The 18,032-nt window shown below is 48.2% G+C and overlaps 1 protein-coding gene across 2 annotated transcripts in view; it reads right to left on the bottom strand.

Moving 5' to 3' along the window:
* The window catches only part of PCGF5 (polycomb group ring finger 5), a 1,257,849-nt gene that overhangs the window by 736,712 nt on the left and 503,105 nt on the right, over nt 1–18,032 (bottom strand). For both annotated transcript variants that reach the window (XM_069611309.1, XM_069611308.1), the window contains exon 4: nt 102–157. In XM_069611309.1, coding sequence (XP_069467410.1) covers nt 102–157 — 56 coding nt within the window. The remainder of the gene's footprint in view (nt 1–101; nt 158–18,032) is intronic.

The raw sequence follows: 18,032 nt of genomic DNA on the forward strand, positions 1-18,032 counted from the left end.
GGACAAAAACAACATAGGTGATTGTAGAATATTATTTCCACAAAAAACAGCAAACGTTGTTGCTCTAAAGCAAATAGCTAAATCTGCAAGTAAACAATTACCTTCACGAAGGCCAGGTACCAACTTAAAAATGATTTCCTCCAGTGTATTGTCCAGCCTTGTTAGATAAAACGATAAGAACATAAACAATAACATATCAATATTCCAAATGTTTAGTTGAACAACAAATATATCTGAGAATACTTTTCAAAATATGAAAGAATTAGAAAATGTTAAGGATGCTGTATACATCGCATTACAAAATTACTCATATTTCTATGTCACTCATGTGTCACAATTTGAATAAGGTGAACTTGGTCAATGTGCCCATTTTATCATGCAGTAAATCGTATGGTTGGTGAATACTAGTGAACATCTCAAAGTTAAAGTCAGTAGGTGGGATTAAGATGACGTAGTGAGCTATCCTAGCATAGGGCAGTTTTCTTCAAAGGACCTAAACGTATATCATTTTTTTAATACGATTTTATTGTTCCATTACATTATTCACCCAACCAGTTGTACCAGTTCAAGTATATGGCGAGTTTAAACCAAAATCCAACTTTCATTAAAAAGAAAAAATGGAACAGAAAGTTGCTTTCTTTGTTTAATACATTTTTTTAGCATATGGAATTTCGGTTTGCCCCCAACCTCATCCTACTAGGTCATCTGAGTAGACTTCCCACAGTGTTGTTCAATACATTTATTCACGCAGAAGAGTAAATTTGACCTGGTAGAGCACAAAACCTTATGCCACCATCTCACCTCCACGGCAAACTTCTCCCCAAGGGCATGTGAATGGATCAACTCGTTCTTACAGGAGAGAGTAATGAAGGTCTTTTCAGAATCCGCTAATGCCACCCCGAGTCCTATCAAATGTGGAGTCCCACAGGGCTCCTGCATAGCCCCCACCCTGTATAACCTCTTTACCAGACCCTTGTTCAAAATCTTGGACTCACTGGGCATCTCATATACTAATTATGCAGATGACACCCAGGTGCTCATACCTCTCTAAGGGGACTATCTAACTGACACAAACACCCTCACCTTCATCTACTCCACCATTCAATCCTGGATGGCAGACAATTGGCTTTGTCTAAACAGTGAAAAATCCGAACTCCTGCTGACTGGGTCTCCTTTCACATTGAACAAACTTGCCAAGGAGTATCACACATTCACTATTGACAACATCCCCATCACAGTATCACAAACGATTAAGACACTGGGCGTGTACCTCGAACCAAGCCTGACCATGTAGAGGCAGGTCAATGCCATTGCTTCCTCTGCAGCTTATCACTCTAAATTGATCAACGCTGTCAGACCATTCTTAACCCAACAGAACTGTATTACCACAGCTAGAGCCCTCATCGGCTCTAGACTGGACTACTGCAATGCCCTCTTTATTGGCACCTCCCAAAAGAACTTGGCTAAACTCCAGATAGCACAGACTAATGCCTTAAGGGCCGCCAAGGGCGTATCACGCAGGGAACACATCTCAACGCTCAGAAGACAGGCACATTGGCTACCTATCAAGGAAAGGGTTGTTTTCAAAACGCTAGCCCTAACCCACAAATGTATTCATGGCTTCGCCCCCAGGAACCTAATGCAAAGGATCTCCAGACAAACAGCCTCCAGACCTGCCAGATCTGCCTTTGCCAACCGCATCATGGTTCCTCACACTCACAGAGTGCGTGCTGGAGGATCAAGTTTCCCAACTATGGCTGCTACTCTTTGGAACAAACTCCCAGACCAGATTAGATCTATCGAGTCCCATGCTGCCTTCCACAAGGCCCTAAAAACAAGGCTCTTTGTCTAAAGGGCTTATCCCCCTGTGCAATGTTCCTACTTATTTTACCTCACTGAATTCGACACACTCTGCAATGTAGAATAGCGTACTTTGTAACTTAACCCTGTAAGTAACTGTCTGTTAAGCATCACACCCGGGCCGCTTTTTATACTTAAGCCTTCTTAAGTATACTTATAGCGCCTCGATGCCTGGAGGGCTAAAGTGCGCTCTACAAATACAAAATAAAAAATAAAAAATAAATGATTACTGAGTATACATTTCCTTCGCTTCCCTGTGGAAGGGGCTGTCTTTAGGTGGTGTATCTAGCAACATCAGTGCAAGATCATACCAGAATGGCCCCATTCATTTCTTGCTAATTTTAGATTTTACCTCTTGCCAAGAATGCCAAAGCTGTGGGCATTACCACCATATTTGTAGCATCGTCCCCACCATGCCATATTCCCTTCAGCACTAGTACGTTCTCTTTGGGTATATAATGTGCAACCTGTGAGGGGAATAGTACCACCTATGCAGTTCACTGACGCTCTTGGTTCTGGACACTTTTGGACATGGCAAAGGTACTATGGATCATCTTGTTCTATTCTTTCGCTGTAAAGGTTCTGCCTAGATCCTCCTCCCATCGTTTCCTATAGCCTGCCACGTGGGTCACCTTATCTGATGTTAAGAGTTTATAAATTGCTGAGGTCAGGCCCCTGGATGTCTCAAAAGAGTCCAGGAGCTCCCAGGGTGTTAATTTGCTCATTCCCCTCTCTCATTTGGGGCACGGATACCCAGTGTCTTGGTTGCAGATATGCAAACCCATCTGCTTCCTCCAGGTCAAACTCCTGTCGACATGCAGTAAAAGATTGAATGACTCCCCCAGTTATCGAACTACCGAATCTTTCATGCAACATCCCGGGTTGAAAAGCTGGGTTTCTAAACAATGGAGTTGACTGGTGAGGGCCAGGTGGGTAATCCCATGCTTTTTATTTTCTTCTTCCCATAGCTTTAATATGAACTCTATTATTGACTTATTTCCCAGCCCTCCTGGTCTATCACCTCTACAGAGCAAGGGCTCCTTCCACAGATATTCCCCCACCACTGCCTGTTTCATAAGGACCCAATGGTTTTCATTGTCCATGCTTGACCATTCGGACAGTGCCCTCAGTTGGGTTGCCTGAAAACATGTTATAGTTTCCAGGCAGCCAATTCCCCCATTTTGCTTGTGGAGACAGTATTCTTTTTGATATTCCACGCTGACTCCAGGCGCTGGCCTCCTCACAGGGGTTGTCACCCTTAATTCCTCTTTTAACATATATGAAAGAACTATAAACCTCCTTCACTCTGCGGCGGCGAGGGAGCAACAACTACATCTATGTTCCTGCCTATCTACCATTGCTGGCTGGACTTTGCCTTCTCTGGCCCTGCTGGGTAAGGCATTCTTGAAAAAAGCAAAGGACAATGTATGTGGCGCGAACGCATATTCTGGTGCGTAATTGCAACCTTCGTTTCACGGCTACAAGTTGTTTTGCAGGTCACGTTACCATGGCAACACGTTACTCAAAAAAAGGATTGTGATCCTTTTCAAATGTGACTGGGCTTTCTTCATGCCCTTTCAAGATGGCTGCTCCACTGCAGCCTCGCTCTTTGCCTTTGTGGCCTGCCAGCTCCCCTCCCCATGGTTGGCTAGGCTTTATTAGCCAATCACCATTACCGAGAGGCGGGAGCCGGCTCGTTCCACAAAGGCCCGCAACAAAGTCCCCTGTCTGCTCCCTGTCCGCTACCGTAACGCTGTCCGCTTTCCCTTGCCCCTCCTTTGATTGCCTCTGATGTCTGTGTGTCGTCCCTTGCCCCCCCCTCTGGTTGCCTGTGATGTCTGTGTGTCGTTCCTTGCACCCCTCCGGTTGCCTGTGATGTCTATGTGTCGTCTCTTGCCCCCCCTCTGGCTGCCTGTGATGTCTGTGTGTCATCCCTTGTCCCCCCTCTGGTTGCCTGTGATGTATGTGTGTCGTTTCTTGGCCCCCTCTGGTTGCCTGTGATGTCTGTGTCGTCTCTTGCCCCCCCCTCTGGCTGCCTGTGATGTCTGTGGGTCATCCCTTGCCCCCCTCTGGTTGCCTGAGATGTATGTGTGTCATCCCTTGCCCCCCCTCTGGTTGCCTGTGATGTCTGTTTGTCGTCTCTTGCCCCGTCCTCTGGCTACCTGTGATGTCTGTGTGTTGTCCTTTGCCCCCCTCTGGTTGCCTGTGATGTCTGTGTGTCGTCCCTTGCCGCCCCCCTCTGGTTGCCTGTGATGTCTGTGTGTCATCCCTTGCTCCCCCCTGTGGTTGCCTGTGATGTCTGTGTGTTGTCCCTTGAACCCCCTCTGGCTGCCTGTGATGTCTGTGTGTCATCCCTTGCCCCCCGCTCTGGTAGCCTGTGATGTCTGTGTGCCGTCCCTTGGCCCCCCTCTGGTTGCCTGTGATGTCTGTGTGTCGTCCCTTGCCCCCCCTGGTTGCCTGTGATGTCTGTGTGTCATCCCTTGCCGCCCCTCTGGTTGCCTGTGATGACTGTGTGTCCTGCCTTGCCCCCTCGCCTGGTTGCCTTTGTTGCCTGTTTTGCTTGAATCCTTTCTATCCTGCTTCCCCTCCCCCCTTCATAGCCCTCTCCTTCTAGCCCCCCTACATCAACCCACTGCATGAGTGTGTGTTGCTACATTATGGTTTTACCATCACCGTCTTGCTGTCAATGCTTGGATTTGACTTTTTGTGGACTCATTTGACTCATGGTGCTTCACCCATCTCAATTCTCATGCTGGACTTCCCCTGCATCACGTACTCATAGTGGCCCTGAATCATGCTGTGTCCATCTTTATCCTGAATCCTGACTTGCATTTGCTGTTCTCTCGCAACATTATGTGTTGTTACTGACTTTTGCAACTGTATTCGCCCTCTCCCCACTTGCTTCTCCACTCGTTTACACTGTTTTACTCAGTCTCTCCTCCTCTCCCTTTCCCCCCTCTCTCCTCTCCCCCATCCCCTTACTTTACTCTATGCACTTACTCTATCAGAATTGTCCTGGGACCCAGTATGATAGCAACACTGTTTGTCTCCTCCCCCGCCCTCACTTGTTTTCTTCCTCCCCCTCCAGCACTACCTGAAATGTTGTCAGGCCTAGTACGATAGTTGCTTGTTTTGTTCCTCTCCTTCCTTCTCCTCCCCCTCTCCCTCACCTCTTGTTAATCTCCGGCTCTACCAGAAATGTTGTCAGGCCTAGTACATTAGTCAATTTTCTATTCCCATTTCCTTCCCACTCGCCCCCTCCCTTCCTTATCTTTGTCTTAGCTCTTGCACTACCTGAAATGTCGCCAGGCCGAGTACGATAGTAAGTTTCACATTGTATTTTCCCTTGTTCCCTCCCTTGCCTTGAAGCGCTTTGAAAGACAGTGTATAGGCGCTATACAAATAAACTATCAATCAATCTTTAACAAACATGTGTTTTGCAGCGCATACTGACATGTGTCGTTTTCAGCAGCGCATGCTGGGGATGCAAGTCATGGTTGAAATGCCTAGGGCATGAGGCCCAATCATGACCCCAGCCCTACCAAACCACCTCTGTTAGCCACTGCACCTAGCTTGCATCCTAGTCCAGTATCCATTATAACCCCATAAAGTGAACAATGGCCAGTGCTCATGGCTTGCAGCCATGGCCAGTCTCCACAATCCATGGTGAACAGGCTTTGGCCATGCCGCATGCCCCAATAAGCAAATCAGAGTAGATATTTTTCCTTGTCGAGGGCCAGGCCCACTGCCCAGGCACCAAAGTTATATCATAATTTGTTGTACTTACATTTTGACACTTTGGAAAAAAAAACACAGGACATATTTGCAAAAGCATGCTTTCAAGTCGGGCTGTAGCCGCAAGCAGAATTTTCTTTCTCCATACAAACCTATTCCGATTTAAAAAAAACTGCCACATAGCCGGTCCCTCCCTTACCAAAGTCGAATACTACATTTAGTATTTAACTTGTCTTTTCATAGTATTCAAAGTCTATAGCTAGTCTTTTTTAGTATTACATAGTATTTGTTTTAAGCAGCATACTATATGACGACTATACAGCATTCTGAATACTAGTCAATTTCTAATAGAATACTAAACAAATGCTTGTTTCTAGTCTTTTAGTCTTCATTCATTTAGTATTGAATACTACATTACCACTATTGACCACTACTGAGAAGACAACAAAAGGATGAAAATAAGATCTTCCATTTCGGTGAGGGCTGGTGGACATGCCCACTTTAACCACAATGTTGGCCACTAGTGGCCATGGCCAGTGTCCCGATTGTTCGGGGCATGGTCTTTGGCCATGGCCTGGACAACCTGGTCACTGGCCATTGCCACAGGCTATACCTCAGTCACCAAAGGTATATCACTATTTTTTGTACCTACATTATGACACTTTTTCAAAAATTTTAAAACAGACATATTTGTGAAACTATGCTTTCAGGTCCTTGCCAATGCTGACATAACTTAGCCCCCACTGGACAAAATCCATTCAAACTTTGCCCATACTTTCAAAGTTGTTCTGCAAACATTTGTGTAGATTCGTCAAATGGCACCAAAGTTATAAATATGTTGTAATCAACCCCTGTAATTTTTCCCGCTCTTGACAAAATCCCACCAAACCTTGCAGAAACATTCAATGTTGGGTCTAAACTCTTCTTGCCAACTTGTACACAGATTCATCGAATGGCACCAAATGTATAAGCCGTTCAACCATTTTGGGATCCCCCTTTAATTTTGCCCTCTCTTGTTGAAAAGACACCAAACTTTCCAAAAGCATTGAACGTTGGGTCTACAATTATATTGCACAGTTTCAGTTTCGTTGAATGGAGTCAAAGTTATAAGACATCCAAAAACTGGTCTTCATCGACCATCTAATGCAGAAATATGCATGGATGTGTGATGCTGGAAATGCATTGGAGGGACAGGGCCTCCCTGTCCTTGTCCTGTAGTCCTTTTTCATTGTGTTCTGTATTGTTTTCTGGCCAGGAGTCCATGTGGGACTCCTGGCAGTGCAGCCCTTCCTGTTTTTGGTTTGGTGTACAGACCCATGGGATACCCTTATGGCACCCATATGTGGGGGTACAACCCTGTGCCCCTAGTGTATGTTTTTGGGCACCTGTGGGTGGCCCACAGAGCAAGTTATGGGCTGGTGGCAGCTCCATGCTAAATTTGACAGGTGCTCTGAGTATCCTCCATTTTGGGATACCCAGGCCCTGCCATTGGAATCAGTTGATTCCTGATGGAAAACAAGATGGCCCCTGTGGCCTCTTGCTTTCTATTGCCTGTTACCTTGTTTTCCCAAAGTCCTGGGAAGCCCTGACTCTGTCCTTTCCCCCTGACTGACTGTTGGGTGGAAGTTCCATATATGGTGTTGTTGGGAAGTCCAGTCCAGACTGGCTGGAGCCTCGCCAGTGACTGTATGTTGTGGGTACACCCTGTGGGTGGGACTTGGGTGAATGGAGTGTGTGACCAATATGCACTGCTTGTTGTGGCTGTCTGGTTTCTGGCATGAGAGACAAAGACTGAGACAGCCCTGCCCGAAACTGGCCTGAATGCAGTGTGTAGTGTTGAATGGCTGGGTACTTGTCCCAATCCACATTCCTTGTTGTGAGTGTCTGAGAGGGAGGAGGATGGCCTGAATGCACTGTGTGCCTGATTGGCTGACTGACTGCATGAATGCCCTTCTGTATGATTGGCTGCTGAGTGTGACCCAGCAGTGTGGATGAGAGACATAATAGTATATCTGGAGAACTCTCACCACTGGGAATTGTTCAGAAGCTGTGTCTACACTTCAAGAGTAACTGGAACTGTTGATCCTCAACGCCCAGCTGGAAGAAGTCTTGCTGTTGCATTTGCTTCAACCTGATCTGAAAGCTGCCGAACTTGTCAAGGACTGATCCGAGAGAGGAGCTAGTAAGGCGCCCTCTTCCCGTGCTCCGAGGGACCATCAAGCACCGCTAACCTTCGCCGAAGCTCCCTGGAAGTCAGACCCTCGAAAGGATGCCGACCGGAGACAGGGACCGCTGAGGAGAACAAAGTGCAGCACCCGGACTTCGCCGCTGTCGAAGTCCATTGCCGTCGACCAGGGTTCGCAGGTTTGTGTAACCGCTGGAGACCCGTCGAAGTTGTGTTGCCCCAGAAGAGGGGACCGCTTGACACCGTCCCGCCGACGACCGGAGCCGCCCGCTTCTTTGCCTAAGAACATTTGAATCGAAGGACTCCCTTGTCCGCACCGACGACCGCTTTATCCTGCCGGAGAGAGTCAAGGCCGCCGACGCGCCGAGGAGAATCTGCCGGTGGGTATCCCGCCACCTGAAGGCCACAAAGACTTTGACGACTCGCCGCTCTTGCTGGGCCACAGTTCTTCAGATGGCAGAAAAGCCTTCAGCGCAAGTCTGATGGCCCTCAGCTCTAACAGGTTAATATGTAGTCTGGACTCAGATGGAGACCAATGACCGCTGATCGTCAAGTCGTTGGCGTGGGTTCCCCACCCCGTAAGTGAGGCATCCGTGACTACTGTTATCTCCGGCCAAGGTTGCCAAAACTGCTCTCCTTTCAGAATGTTCTCCTGACAGGCCCACCACTGAAGGTCTCGAGCCACCCTGTCGGGAACCTGAAGAAGATCTGTCATTCTCCCTGAGAATTGTGACCACTGAGTTCTCAGTGCCCACTGGAGAGATCTCATTCTCAGGCGAGCCTCTGGCACTAGGAAAATGCAGGATGCCATGAGGCCTAGCAACCTCAAAAAGTCGAAGGCTGGGAGACGTTGGGCATTTTGAAACTTGGTGACCATCTGTAGAATATCTTGAGCCCTCACCTCTGGTGGCGAGGCTTTTCCCAGGGAAGTGTCCAGGATCGCTCCGATGAACTGGAGTCTCTGCAATGGTATCATTTGTGACTTCTTTAAATTGAGGGAGAAGCCCAGTCTGTGAAGGGAGTGGCAAACATAATCTAGCTGGATCTGAGCTTGTTCCGAAGATACAGCTCTGATCAACCAATCGTCCAGGTAGGGGTAGACGTGAATCCCTTCCCTCCTTAGACTTGCAGCCACTACCGACATTAACTTGGTGAAGACCCTCAGGGCGGAGGTCAGCCCAAATGGCAGAACTCGAAATCGATAATGAGAGTAGCCAATTGCGAACCTCAGGTATTTCCTGTGTTTGAGATGGATTGGCACATGGAAATAAGCGTCCTGAAGGTCCAGAGATACCAACCAATCCTGGAACTGAAGGGCCTGAAGGATCTGAGAGAGAGTTACCATCTTGAATTTGTCTTTCCTGAGGAATTTGTTCTATTCCCGCAAGTCCAAGATGGGTCTCAGTCCTCCGTCTTTCTTTGGTATGAGAAAGTAAGGGGTGTACCAGCCCTTGTTCCTCTCCGCTACAGGTACCGGTTCTATGGCACCTTTCTCTAGCAGGTCTAAAATTTCCTGCAAGAGGAGCGGATCTGGAGCTTTTTGAGAGCTGATCCCCGGTGGATGACTCTGAGGTATGCGTAGGAGAGGCAGGCAGTAACCTTGTGCAACTGTCTCCAATGCCCAAGCATCTGACGTGATAGCCTGCCATTCCGCCAGATGTTGAGTTAACCTGCCTCCTACAGGTGTCTTGTGAGGGAAGTCCTCAGAGTGGTTTAGGGGCGGCTGATGCAGATGCCGATGGTAAAGAGGCACCTGCTTTTGAATATCTACCCCGTCCACCTCAGGTAGTTCTTCTTTGTCCCCTTTGAGCTGGTCGTCCTCTACCTCTTCCGAATGCGGAGTAGAAGCGAAAAGACTTGCCTCTCGCAGAGGTTCCTGTGGGACGAAAAGGTGTTTGACGGATTGCAGCGCCTAGGGATTTTGCTGCTGCCTTTGATGTTTGCAGTTTTTCTAAACTGTCATCCGCCTTTTTCCCAAACAAAGAAGAGCCATCAAATGGCATGTTCAAAAGCCTGGCTTGCACATCTGGGGCAAAACCAGACTTTCTCAACCAAGCAAATCTCCTGGTTGTTGTACTTGCCGCCATTGCTCTGCTGATACTGTCAGCCGAGTCAATGCCCGTCTGGAGGGATTCGCACATAGCGTCTTTACCATCCCTTATGATATTTAGGAACGCCTCCCTTTCTTCTCCCTCCGGGATGCAGTCAGCCGCTGTAGAAGCACACTCCCAAAGTGTATGGCTAAATCTAGCAAGGGTGCAAGTAGCAGTAATAGATTTTAATGCCATGCTACATGCCGAAAATACTTTCTTAGCCATAGCATCGTATTTCTTATCGTCCCTGTCCTGTGGGACGGTAGGGTAAGCAGTCTTGATGTCAGTAGAAGATGCTGCCTGTACCACCAGACTTTCTGGGGATGGGTGTTTGGACAAAAACTCCGGGTCTGCAGAAGATACCCTGTATTTAGCAGACAGTTTTTTATTTACGGCCGGGACGACATCTGGGGTTTCCCAGTTCGTCATTATTTTTCTTTGAAGAGCTTTATGAAAAGGTACTACAGGATCCTCCTGTGGACCTTTATCAAGAATATCCGTGAGGTCATCCTGTTGGAAAGCCGGTGAAGGAGTTGACCACCCCATACATTCTGTAATCCTGGCCATTAAGGCTCTATAAGGGGTTTCAGCATGCTCCCCCGGGTCTGGTCTAGCGAACTCCACCTCTGGGGAAGTGTCTAAACCACTTGCCTCATGTAAGGAATCATGGAGTTCCTTTAATCTGCGTTCCTCTGAGGATAACTCCTCTTGAACTGGGGTTGCAGATCCCTGCAACTCAAATGGCTCTTCTTGATCAGACAGTTCTCCCTCTTCCATAATTGAAGACATTGTTCTCAATCGGTCTGAGCTCACAAAGGGTGTGAAACCCATCTCCAAGGTAGAGGTTGCCAAACTTGTCGTAATCGGCCTCAAAAACGTCGATGTCGTCAACGCCGACGTTGAAGGCTTCGAAAGTGCTGTCGAAAACAAAGGTGGAGGCCTCGAGGTCTTCGATAGAATCGGAATTCTGCTCGAGGATATCGACAATCTCGACGACATCGACATCGAAGACCTGGGAATAGCCACTGGGTGCGCCGCAACCGTGACTTTCCTTGGCGTCGATGCCGGTGTCGAGGATGGCGTCGAGTCGACAGACCCGTGTGTCGAAGGTCCCTTCGACAACGGCGTCGATGACACCGACCTCGGCGTCGACGGAACCTTCAAAGAAGGATTCGAGGTCTTTGCTTTACTCGAGGGTTCGTGACGCGCTCGAGAAGCTTCCTTCGCTGGGTGCTGCGACTCGCGGCGTTTTGGACCTTCGGGTCTTTCGACCAGAGCATCGCTCTCGGCAGTCTTCGAGGGGGTCGAGGCCGCTTTCTCGAAGACGCTCATCATATTTTTTCGGAATTCCTCCAATTCAGCCCAGGAACTATGCTTCGTGGGGCAAGGGATTCTCTTAGGTGAAACAGAGGAAGAGGAGGACGAAGAAGGGGATCTTCAGCGTCTCCTTTTCGAGTGCTTCGATCTCGAAGAGTGATGGGACCCGCGGCGAGACCTGGAGCGCGAATGGTGACGAGGAGACGAATGTCTCGACTTCGTCGAGGAAGAAGAAGCTTTAGAAGTCTTACCTTTTTCCAGCTTCCCCCTACGCTCCTTCAGGGCTTTAGCTGTCATGGACATACAGTCCTCACACTCCGAACAATGGTGTTCAGCTCCCAAACACCACAGACAGACCCTGTGAGGGTCGGTTAGCGACATCTTTTTTCCACAGTCTCTGCATTTTTTAAAGCCGGACCGAGGGGTCGTCGGTTCAGACGAGGAAGCCATCGAGTATGGATCGAATATCTCGAGGAAAATGGAATAATATATCTACGAAACTGAGCAACGATATTCCGAGGCACTGAGTAAGCACGGAAAAACGGAACTGAGCAACGGACGCTGCGCGCGGCCTTTATAGGCAGGATGACGTCGACGTTGAAACGGTGGCTGTCGAGGGACATCGACTCTGCGGACGTCGACGTGCAGCGCCCTCTAGAGAGAAAAAATTTCCGAGGCCAGCAAAGCTGGAAAGAGATATCTATCTAAGATAAGGAATACGTCGGAGGACACAATCCCTTCGAATAAGACTATTGATCAATCTATGACCTGGGCTTGTGCTATATCTTTATTTTACAGGTTGCCCAGGTGGGGGGATCTCCACACAGAACTGTGTCTAGTGGTACGGGGACAGTATTCTGCCAATTGTGTCAACCATATTGCTTTCCTTCCAATCTCTACTGCTGGTTTCCTTGTTATGGATCTGTGTGACATTCTAACAGTATAGTTGATGCACTTTAATGAGATCTGATAATATTGGTGGTACCACTTTAGAATTGTATATATTTACCATTGTTGGTTTCTGAGTACAAAGTGCGTTATTGTGATAGTGTACATACCTCTGAATATTAATTATATAAAGACTGTGTGTTCGGTAATACAGTGTGTGGACATTCCTTTGTGGTGGCTTGGGGACTACACTGTGCTTAAGAACCAGCCTGCATCACCTCCTGAGAAGCTAGGCCTTGATTGCTCGACCATAGCTACCGCATAAAGAATCTTGGCTGGGGTCCTCTGTGCCTCTCCTCTACCATATAGAGAGCAGAAGTACAGACACCCCCCTCCAGTCTTTACAGGATGTCCTCGAACGTTTGTCAAGTTTGCGACCATCACAGCAATGCCCCCAAACACCTGAGATGTTCGCGGACATCAGAGAAGAAAAAACACCTGATTTTTTGTCTTTTTCTGGACATATCCCAAGCCATCCTGATCACACATAATCTCCCCATAGATTGTTTCATTAGTTTGAAAAGTGTAATGGTGTATTTTTTAATATGTTTTTCCCATGAGGTCTGTAGACTAAGGGCACAGTTCGCGAATCCACCCTGGCGCCTGTTTCAAAGGTTTTGACGCACCTCAGGTTTTTATTCTCCAATCAGTGGGCATGTATGATGTCCGCGAACGTCACGCGGCTCGCTGATTGTCCCAGAAGCGTCTACGGACACTGAATCAGGACGTGAGTCCGCGGACCGGACGCAAATATCACACATTTTTTTAACTTACATTTTGGGCATTTTTTAAAAAATCTACTTGATGGATTAACACGAAATTTACAAAAGCACGCTTTTAGGACCAGGCTCCCGCTCCTCACACAAGTTTGTTGCAAATCCGTCCAGCTGTTTTTGTGCTGTAGCCACAAGCAAAATCTTTTTCCATTCATGTATATTCGGATTTCAAATGTTTTGGGAGTCCCCCTATAACTTTGTCCCCCCTTGACTAAACCCTATCATACTTTGCAAAATAATTCCGAGGTGGCTATATACTTATTTTACAACGTGTCACGCAATTTCGTCAAACAACGCCAAAGTTATAAGCCGCCAAAAGCTCCTCTTCCTATGGGTTGAGCAACTTAACCAAATCTACAGGGCTGCTACCGTAGGCCCTAATATATATATATATATATGGGATACATTACTCACCGTAATCGTATTTCTGATGCTTGTATCTGCTTAGATTCACATGCTGTGCATAGGCCGACATCTAGTGGAAGCTGCGGAGTATTACAGTTTGTTTTTCGAAACTCGAAAATGGGCGTCGACACAGGCGTGCCAGTAATACTATCCCTAGTGTGACGTCCACTGTACCCAAGATCCCTCACGCGTCTAGGATCCTCAGATTGTATTTTTTCTGACATGAGGAAGCATGAGGAGTAGCGTGAGTACAGATAATCCAAGCAGATAGACAGAAAGGTAAGACTACAAGCAATCATGCGCCTTCTCTCGGAGGGGAGGAAGGGTGGGTCGCATGTGAATCTAAGCAGATACAAGCATCAGAAATACGATTACGGTGAGTAATGTATCCCTTCTGAGGCTTGTGGAATCTGCTTAGATCACATGCTGTGCATAGATTAGCGAGCAGTACCAGAAGAAGGAGGTGGGATGTGAGAAGGGTCATGAGCAAACAGGTGTCTTAGAACCGCTTGTCCCACTTGTGTATCTGTCTTGGAATGAGTGTCAATGCAGTAATGCTGAGTAAAAGTGTGAATAGAGCTCCAAGTAGCTGCTTTGCAAATGGTGTCGAGGGGAACATTTGCAATGAAAGCCAGAGTGGCCCCAATGCCTCTAGTAGAATGGGCCCTTGGCGTAAAAGGCAGAGTTTTTTCAGAAAGAGAGTAACACAGCTGTATACAGTTGATAATCCACTTCGAGATCGCGCCTTTAGAGACGCGATCCCCCTCTCTGCCTGTAGCTACGGAGACAAACAGTTGATCTGTTTTCCTTAGCGGTCTGGTTTTATTTACATAGTAGAGGACCGCCCTACGCACATCAAGGGTGTGTAGTTTCACCTCAGCTGAGCTTTGCGGGTTCTGGAAGAAAGCCGGAAGCTCGATGGACTGGTTTACATGGAACTTAGATATAAATTTAGGTGAGAACCTAGGGTGTGTGCGTAAAACCAGTTTGTCTTTGTGGATAGTAAAGAAAGGATCCTGCACTGACAGAGCCTGAATTTCACTGACCCTTCTTATAGAGGTAATGGCTACTAAGAAGGCCGTTTTATAAGTCAGGTGTTTGAGACTACTTTTATGCATGGGTTCGAAAGGGGGGCCCATGAGCTTAGCTAGCACCACATTGAGGTCCCATCCTGGCGGTGGGTTCGAAATAGGAGGGTGAAGTCTCTTTACTCCTTCCATGAAGGCTTTAACTACTGGTACTTTCCACCACGATACTTTGTTATGGGATGTGGTGTAAGCCGAGAGGGCTGCCAGGTGTACTTTCAGAGAGTTAAAAACCAAACCTGCGTCCAGCAGGTGGAGCATGTATGTTACAACGTTGGAAGGAGTGCAATCAACTGGGTTGATTTGTTTATTCTGGCACCAAATAACGAATCTCTTCCACTTGTCAAAGTAACAGGGCCTTGTGTTTGGTTTCCTGGATTCTTTTAGGATGTCCATACACCTTTGTGGTAAATTGAGATGCCGAAACTCTATGACCTCAGGAGCCATGCTGCCAGGTTCATTGAGTTGGGTTCCTGGTGCACTGTTTGACCTTGTTGCTGGGACAGTAGGTTGTACCAGGTTGGGAGTTTGATGGGCTCGCACACCGCCATCCTGCGTAGGTGTGGAAACCATGGTTGTCTCGCCCACATGGGAGCAACTAGGATGAGCGTCATCGATTCCTTGTTCATCTTGTACACCACCTTCCTGATGAGAGGAGTTGGTGGAAAAGCGTACGCAAACATCCCTGACCAGTTCATCCACAGGGCGTTCCCTTGGGAGTCTGGCTGGGGGAACCTGGATGCAAACCCTGGGCATTGTTTGTTTTCGCTTGTGGCGAATAGGTCTATAGTGGGGAAACCCCACAGAGAGAAGAGATCTTCTACGATATCTCTGTGAAGGACCCATTCGTGTTCTTTTGGGAGGGAGTCTCTGCTTAGGGCATCCGCTAGGGAATTGAGCTCCCCTGGAACATGTTGTGCTGACAGGAAGATGTTCCGTCTGAGTGCCCATATCCAGATTTTCTGGGCAAGTTTGGACAGATTTGGTGAACGAGTCCCTCCTTGTTTGTTCAGATAGAACATGGCTGTCGTGCTGTCCGTCTGGATCTGCACCGACAAGTTTAGCAGATGGGGCTCGAACGCCCGAAGCGCTCGGAATACTGCCAGAAGCTCTAGCAGGTTGATGTGGTTCTTGGCTACTGAGTGAGACCAGAGACCCTGAGCTGTGTGGTGGAGATGGTGAGCTCCCCACCCAGTCAGGCATGCATCTGTAGTCACCACTGCTTGTACTTCGGGATCGTAAAAGGGTTTTCCCCTTGCGAGATTCTCTCTTGTCCACCAGTGTAAGCTCTGTACGAGTGTTGGCGAAACGACCACTAGATCGTCCCACTGACCACTTGCCTGAGACCACTGTTTCGCCAACCATTCCTGCATGGGACGCATGCGCAGACGCGCGTGGGGGACCAGGTAAATGCATGACGCCATCATGCCCAGTAACCGCATTGCTTTGCGTACCGTTATTTGTTGACCTGACTGATAATGTGGAATTTGCAGAAGTATATTCCGAATTCTCTCTTCCGAAGGGAAGGTAAACCCTTTCTGAGTATCTAGGATTGCTCCTAGGAACTGTTTTGAGGTGCTTGGCACCAGACTTGACTTCTTCTCGTTGATAGAGAAGCCTAATTCGTGGAGGAGGTCGATAGTCCTCTGAATGTTTGACTTGCAAATTCCTGGGGTTTCCCCCGTTATGAGCCAGTCGTCCAGATAAGGGTACACTGGGATTGCCTCCCTGCGTAGGTGTGCAGCTGCCACCGCCAGTACCTTGGTGAATACCCTTGGTGCTGAAGCTATCCCGAAGGGCAGTACCTTGAATTGGTAGTGGCGACTGTCCACCTTGAAGCGCAAGTACTTTCTGTGCGCTGGGAGCATGGAAATATGAAAATAAGCATCTTTCATATCCAAGGTTGCCATGTAATCCCCCTTTTTTAGGAGGGGGATTACCTCTTGTAGCGTGGTCATACGGAATTTTTGGGGCTTGACATACTTGTTGGCAGGCCGTAAGTCCAATACTGGGCGCATTGTCAAATCTTTCTTTGGCACAAGGAAGTAAGTTGAATAGATACCCTTGTTTACCTGGTGTCCTGGGACGAGTTCTATCGCGTCCTTTTCTAGCAGAATGGCTATCTCCTCGAGAAGGATCTTCTGATGTTCTAAGGAGTGTATTCTTTGTCGTGGAGGGTGGTTCCGGGGACGCTGCAGTAATTCTATACAATATCCTGCGGACACTGTTGACAGCACCCATCTGTCTGAGGTGATCCCTTCCCAAGCCTGGGTGAAGTTGGAAATGCGTCCCCCTACTGGGGTTGCGTGAGAAGGGACCCTGAACTGAGCGTCACTGCTTTGGCGGAGGCGTGCCACCTCCCTTGTTGGGGCTGCCTCTGCCTCTTCCACGACCTCTCTTGTTACCTTTACTGTAACTTTGGGTAGACTGCTGGTTATTATTCCATTGTGTACCCTGTCCTTGGGCATAATTGCCTCTTTGTGAATTTTGGCCGCGTGGGCGACGAAAATTACTGTTCCCCCTCTGGTTCGGGGGTTTGTTGGTAAGCTGGCCAAGGGATTTGAGAGTCTCGTACTCGTCCTTGGCATTTTTAAGTGCGTCTTCGACCGCTTTCCCAAACAATAGATCGGGTTCCACCAGCTTGTCTATTAATGACGCCTGTGTTTCTGTCTTGAACCCCGACTGCCGCAACCACGCATGTCTCTTGATAACAGTACCTTCTGCTATCAATCTTCCTGCGTTGTCTGCAGCGTCGAAAGTTGCTTTTAAAATGCAACCAGACACGGCTCTCCCTTCTGCCGAGATCCGAGCCAACTGGCCCTTTAACGGTTCAGGAGCAGAGGCTATGAGCGCCGCGACCTCTTCCCATTGATGGCAGTTGTAACTTGCCAACAGGGTGGTGGAGTTAGCAATCCTTGCTTGGTAGGCGGACGTTGAGGCTACCTTCCTGCCAAACCCGTATAGTCTTTTGCTCTCCTTGTCGGGAGGAGCTTCTGACGACGATAAGGGTGTCCCAGCCCTCTTCCGAGTGTTGGTGACCACTAGGGAGTCTGGTTTAAGATGACCTCTTATATAAAGAGGGTCAGACTGGGCTGCCCGAAAAAGTTTTTCGACTCTGGGGTTGACGGCTCTGGTGAGGTTAGGGTTCACCAGGGATGGATCTATTCTACGTTGGATGGATTTAAGGATAGGGATGGTCTGCGCGACCGGCCTCCTCTCTCCCACCAACTCTTCTGCGAAGTCCCTTTCCTCCTGTACACCGTGGGTGTCGATGTGAAAATGTTCTGCTGCGCGAGCGAGAACTTCATTAAGGAGGGGTTGGTTATCAACTGGCGAGTCGGTAACTGGGGCTTCGCTCTCTACTGGGGAATCTACTCTGTAAATTTCCTCATCTTCTACCTCCTCCAGGTCCTCATCCTCCGCATAGTATTCAGACCCGGTTCGTTCCTCCATAATTGAAAACTCCTGGTCCCCTTCAGGGAAAGGTTGTCCTTGGTATCTGGGGTGAGGAGTAGAGTATGGAGTAAAGTAAGGCTGCACCTCGAAGGGGTCAGGTCTTTCGACCCGGGCCTTTTTACTTAGGGGGATAGGATCAGAGGAGCCTGAGGGTGTGGCCCCTTGAGGGTCA

This window comes from Ambystoma mexicanum, chromosome 8 (genome assembly GCF_040938575.1).
Source record: "Ambystoma mexicanum isolate Mex_15411 chromosome 8, UKY_AmexF1_1, whole genome shotgun sequence".
Classification (NCBI taxonomy): Eukaryota; Metazoa; Chordata; class Amphibia; order Caudata; family Ambystomatidae; genus Ambystoma; species Ambystoma mexicanum.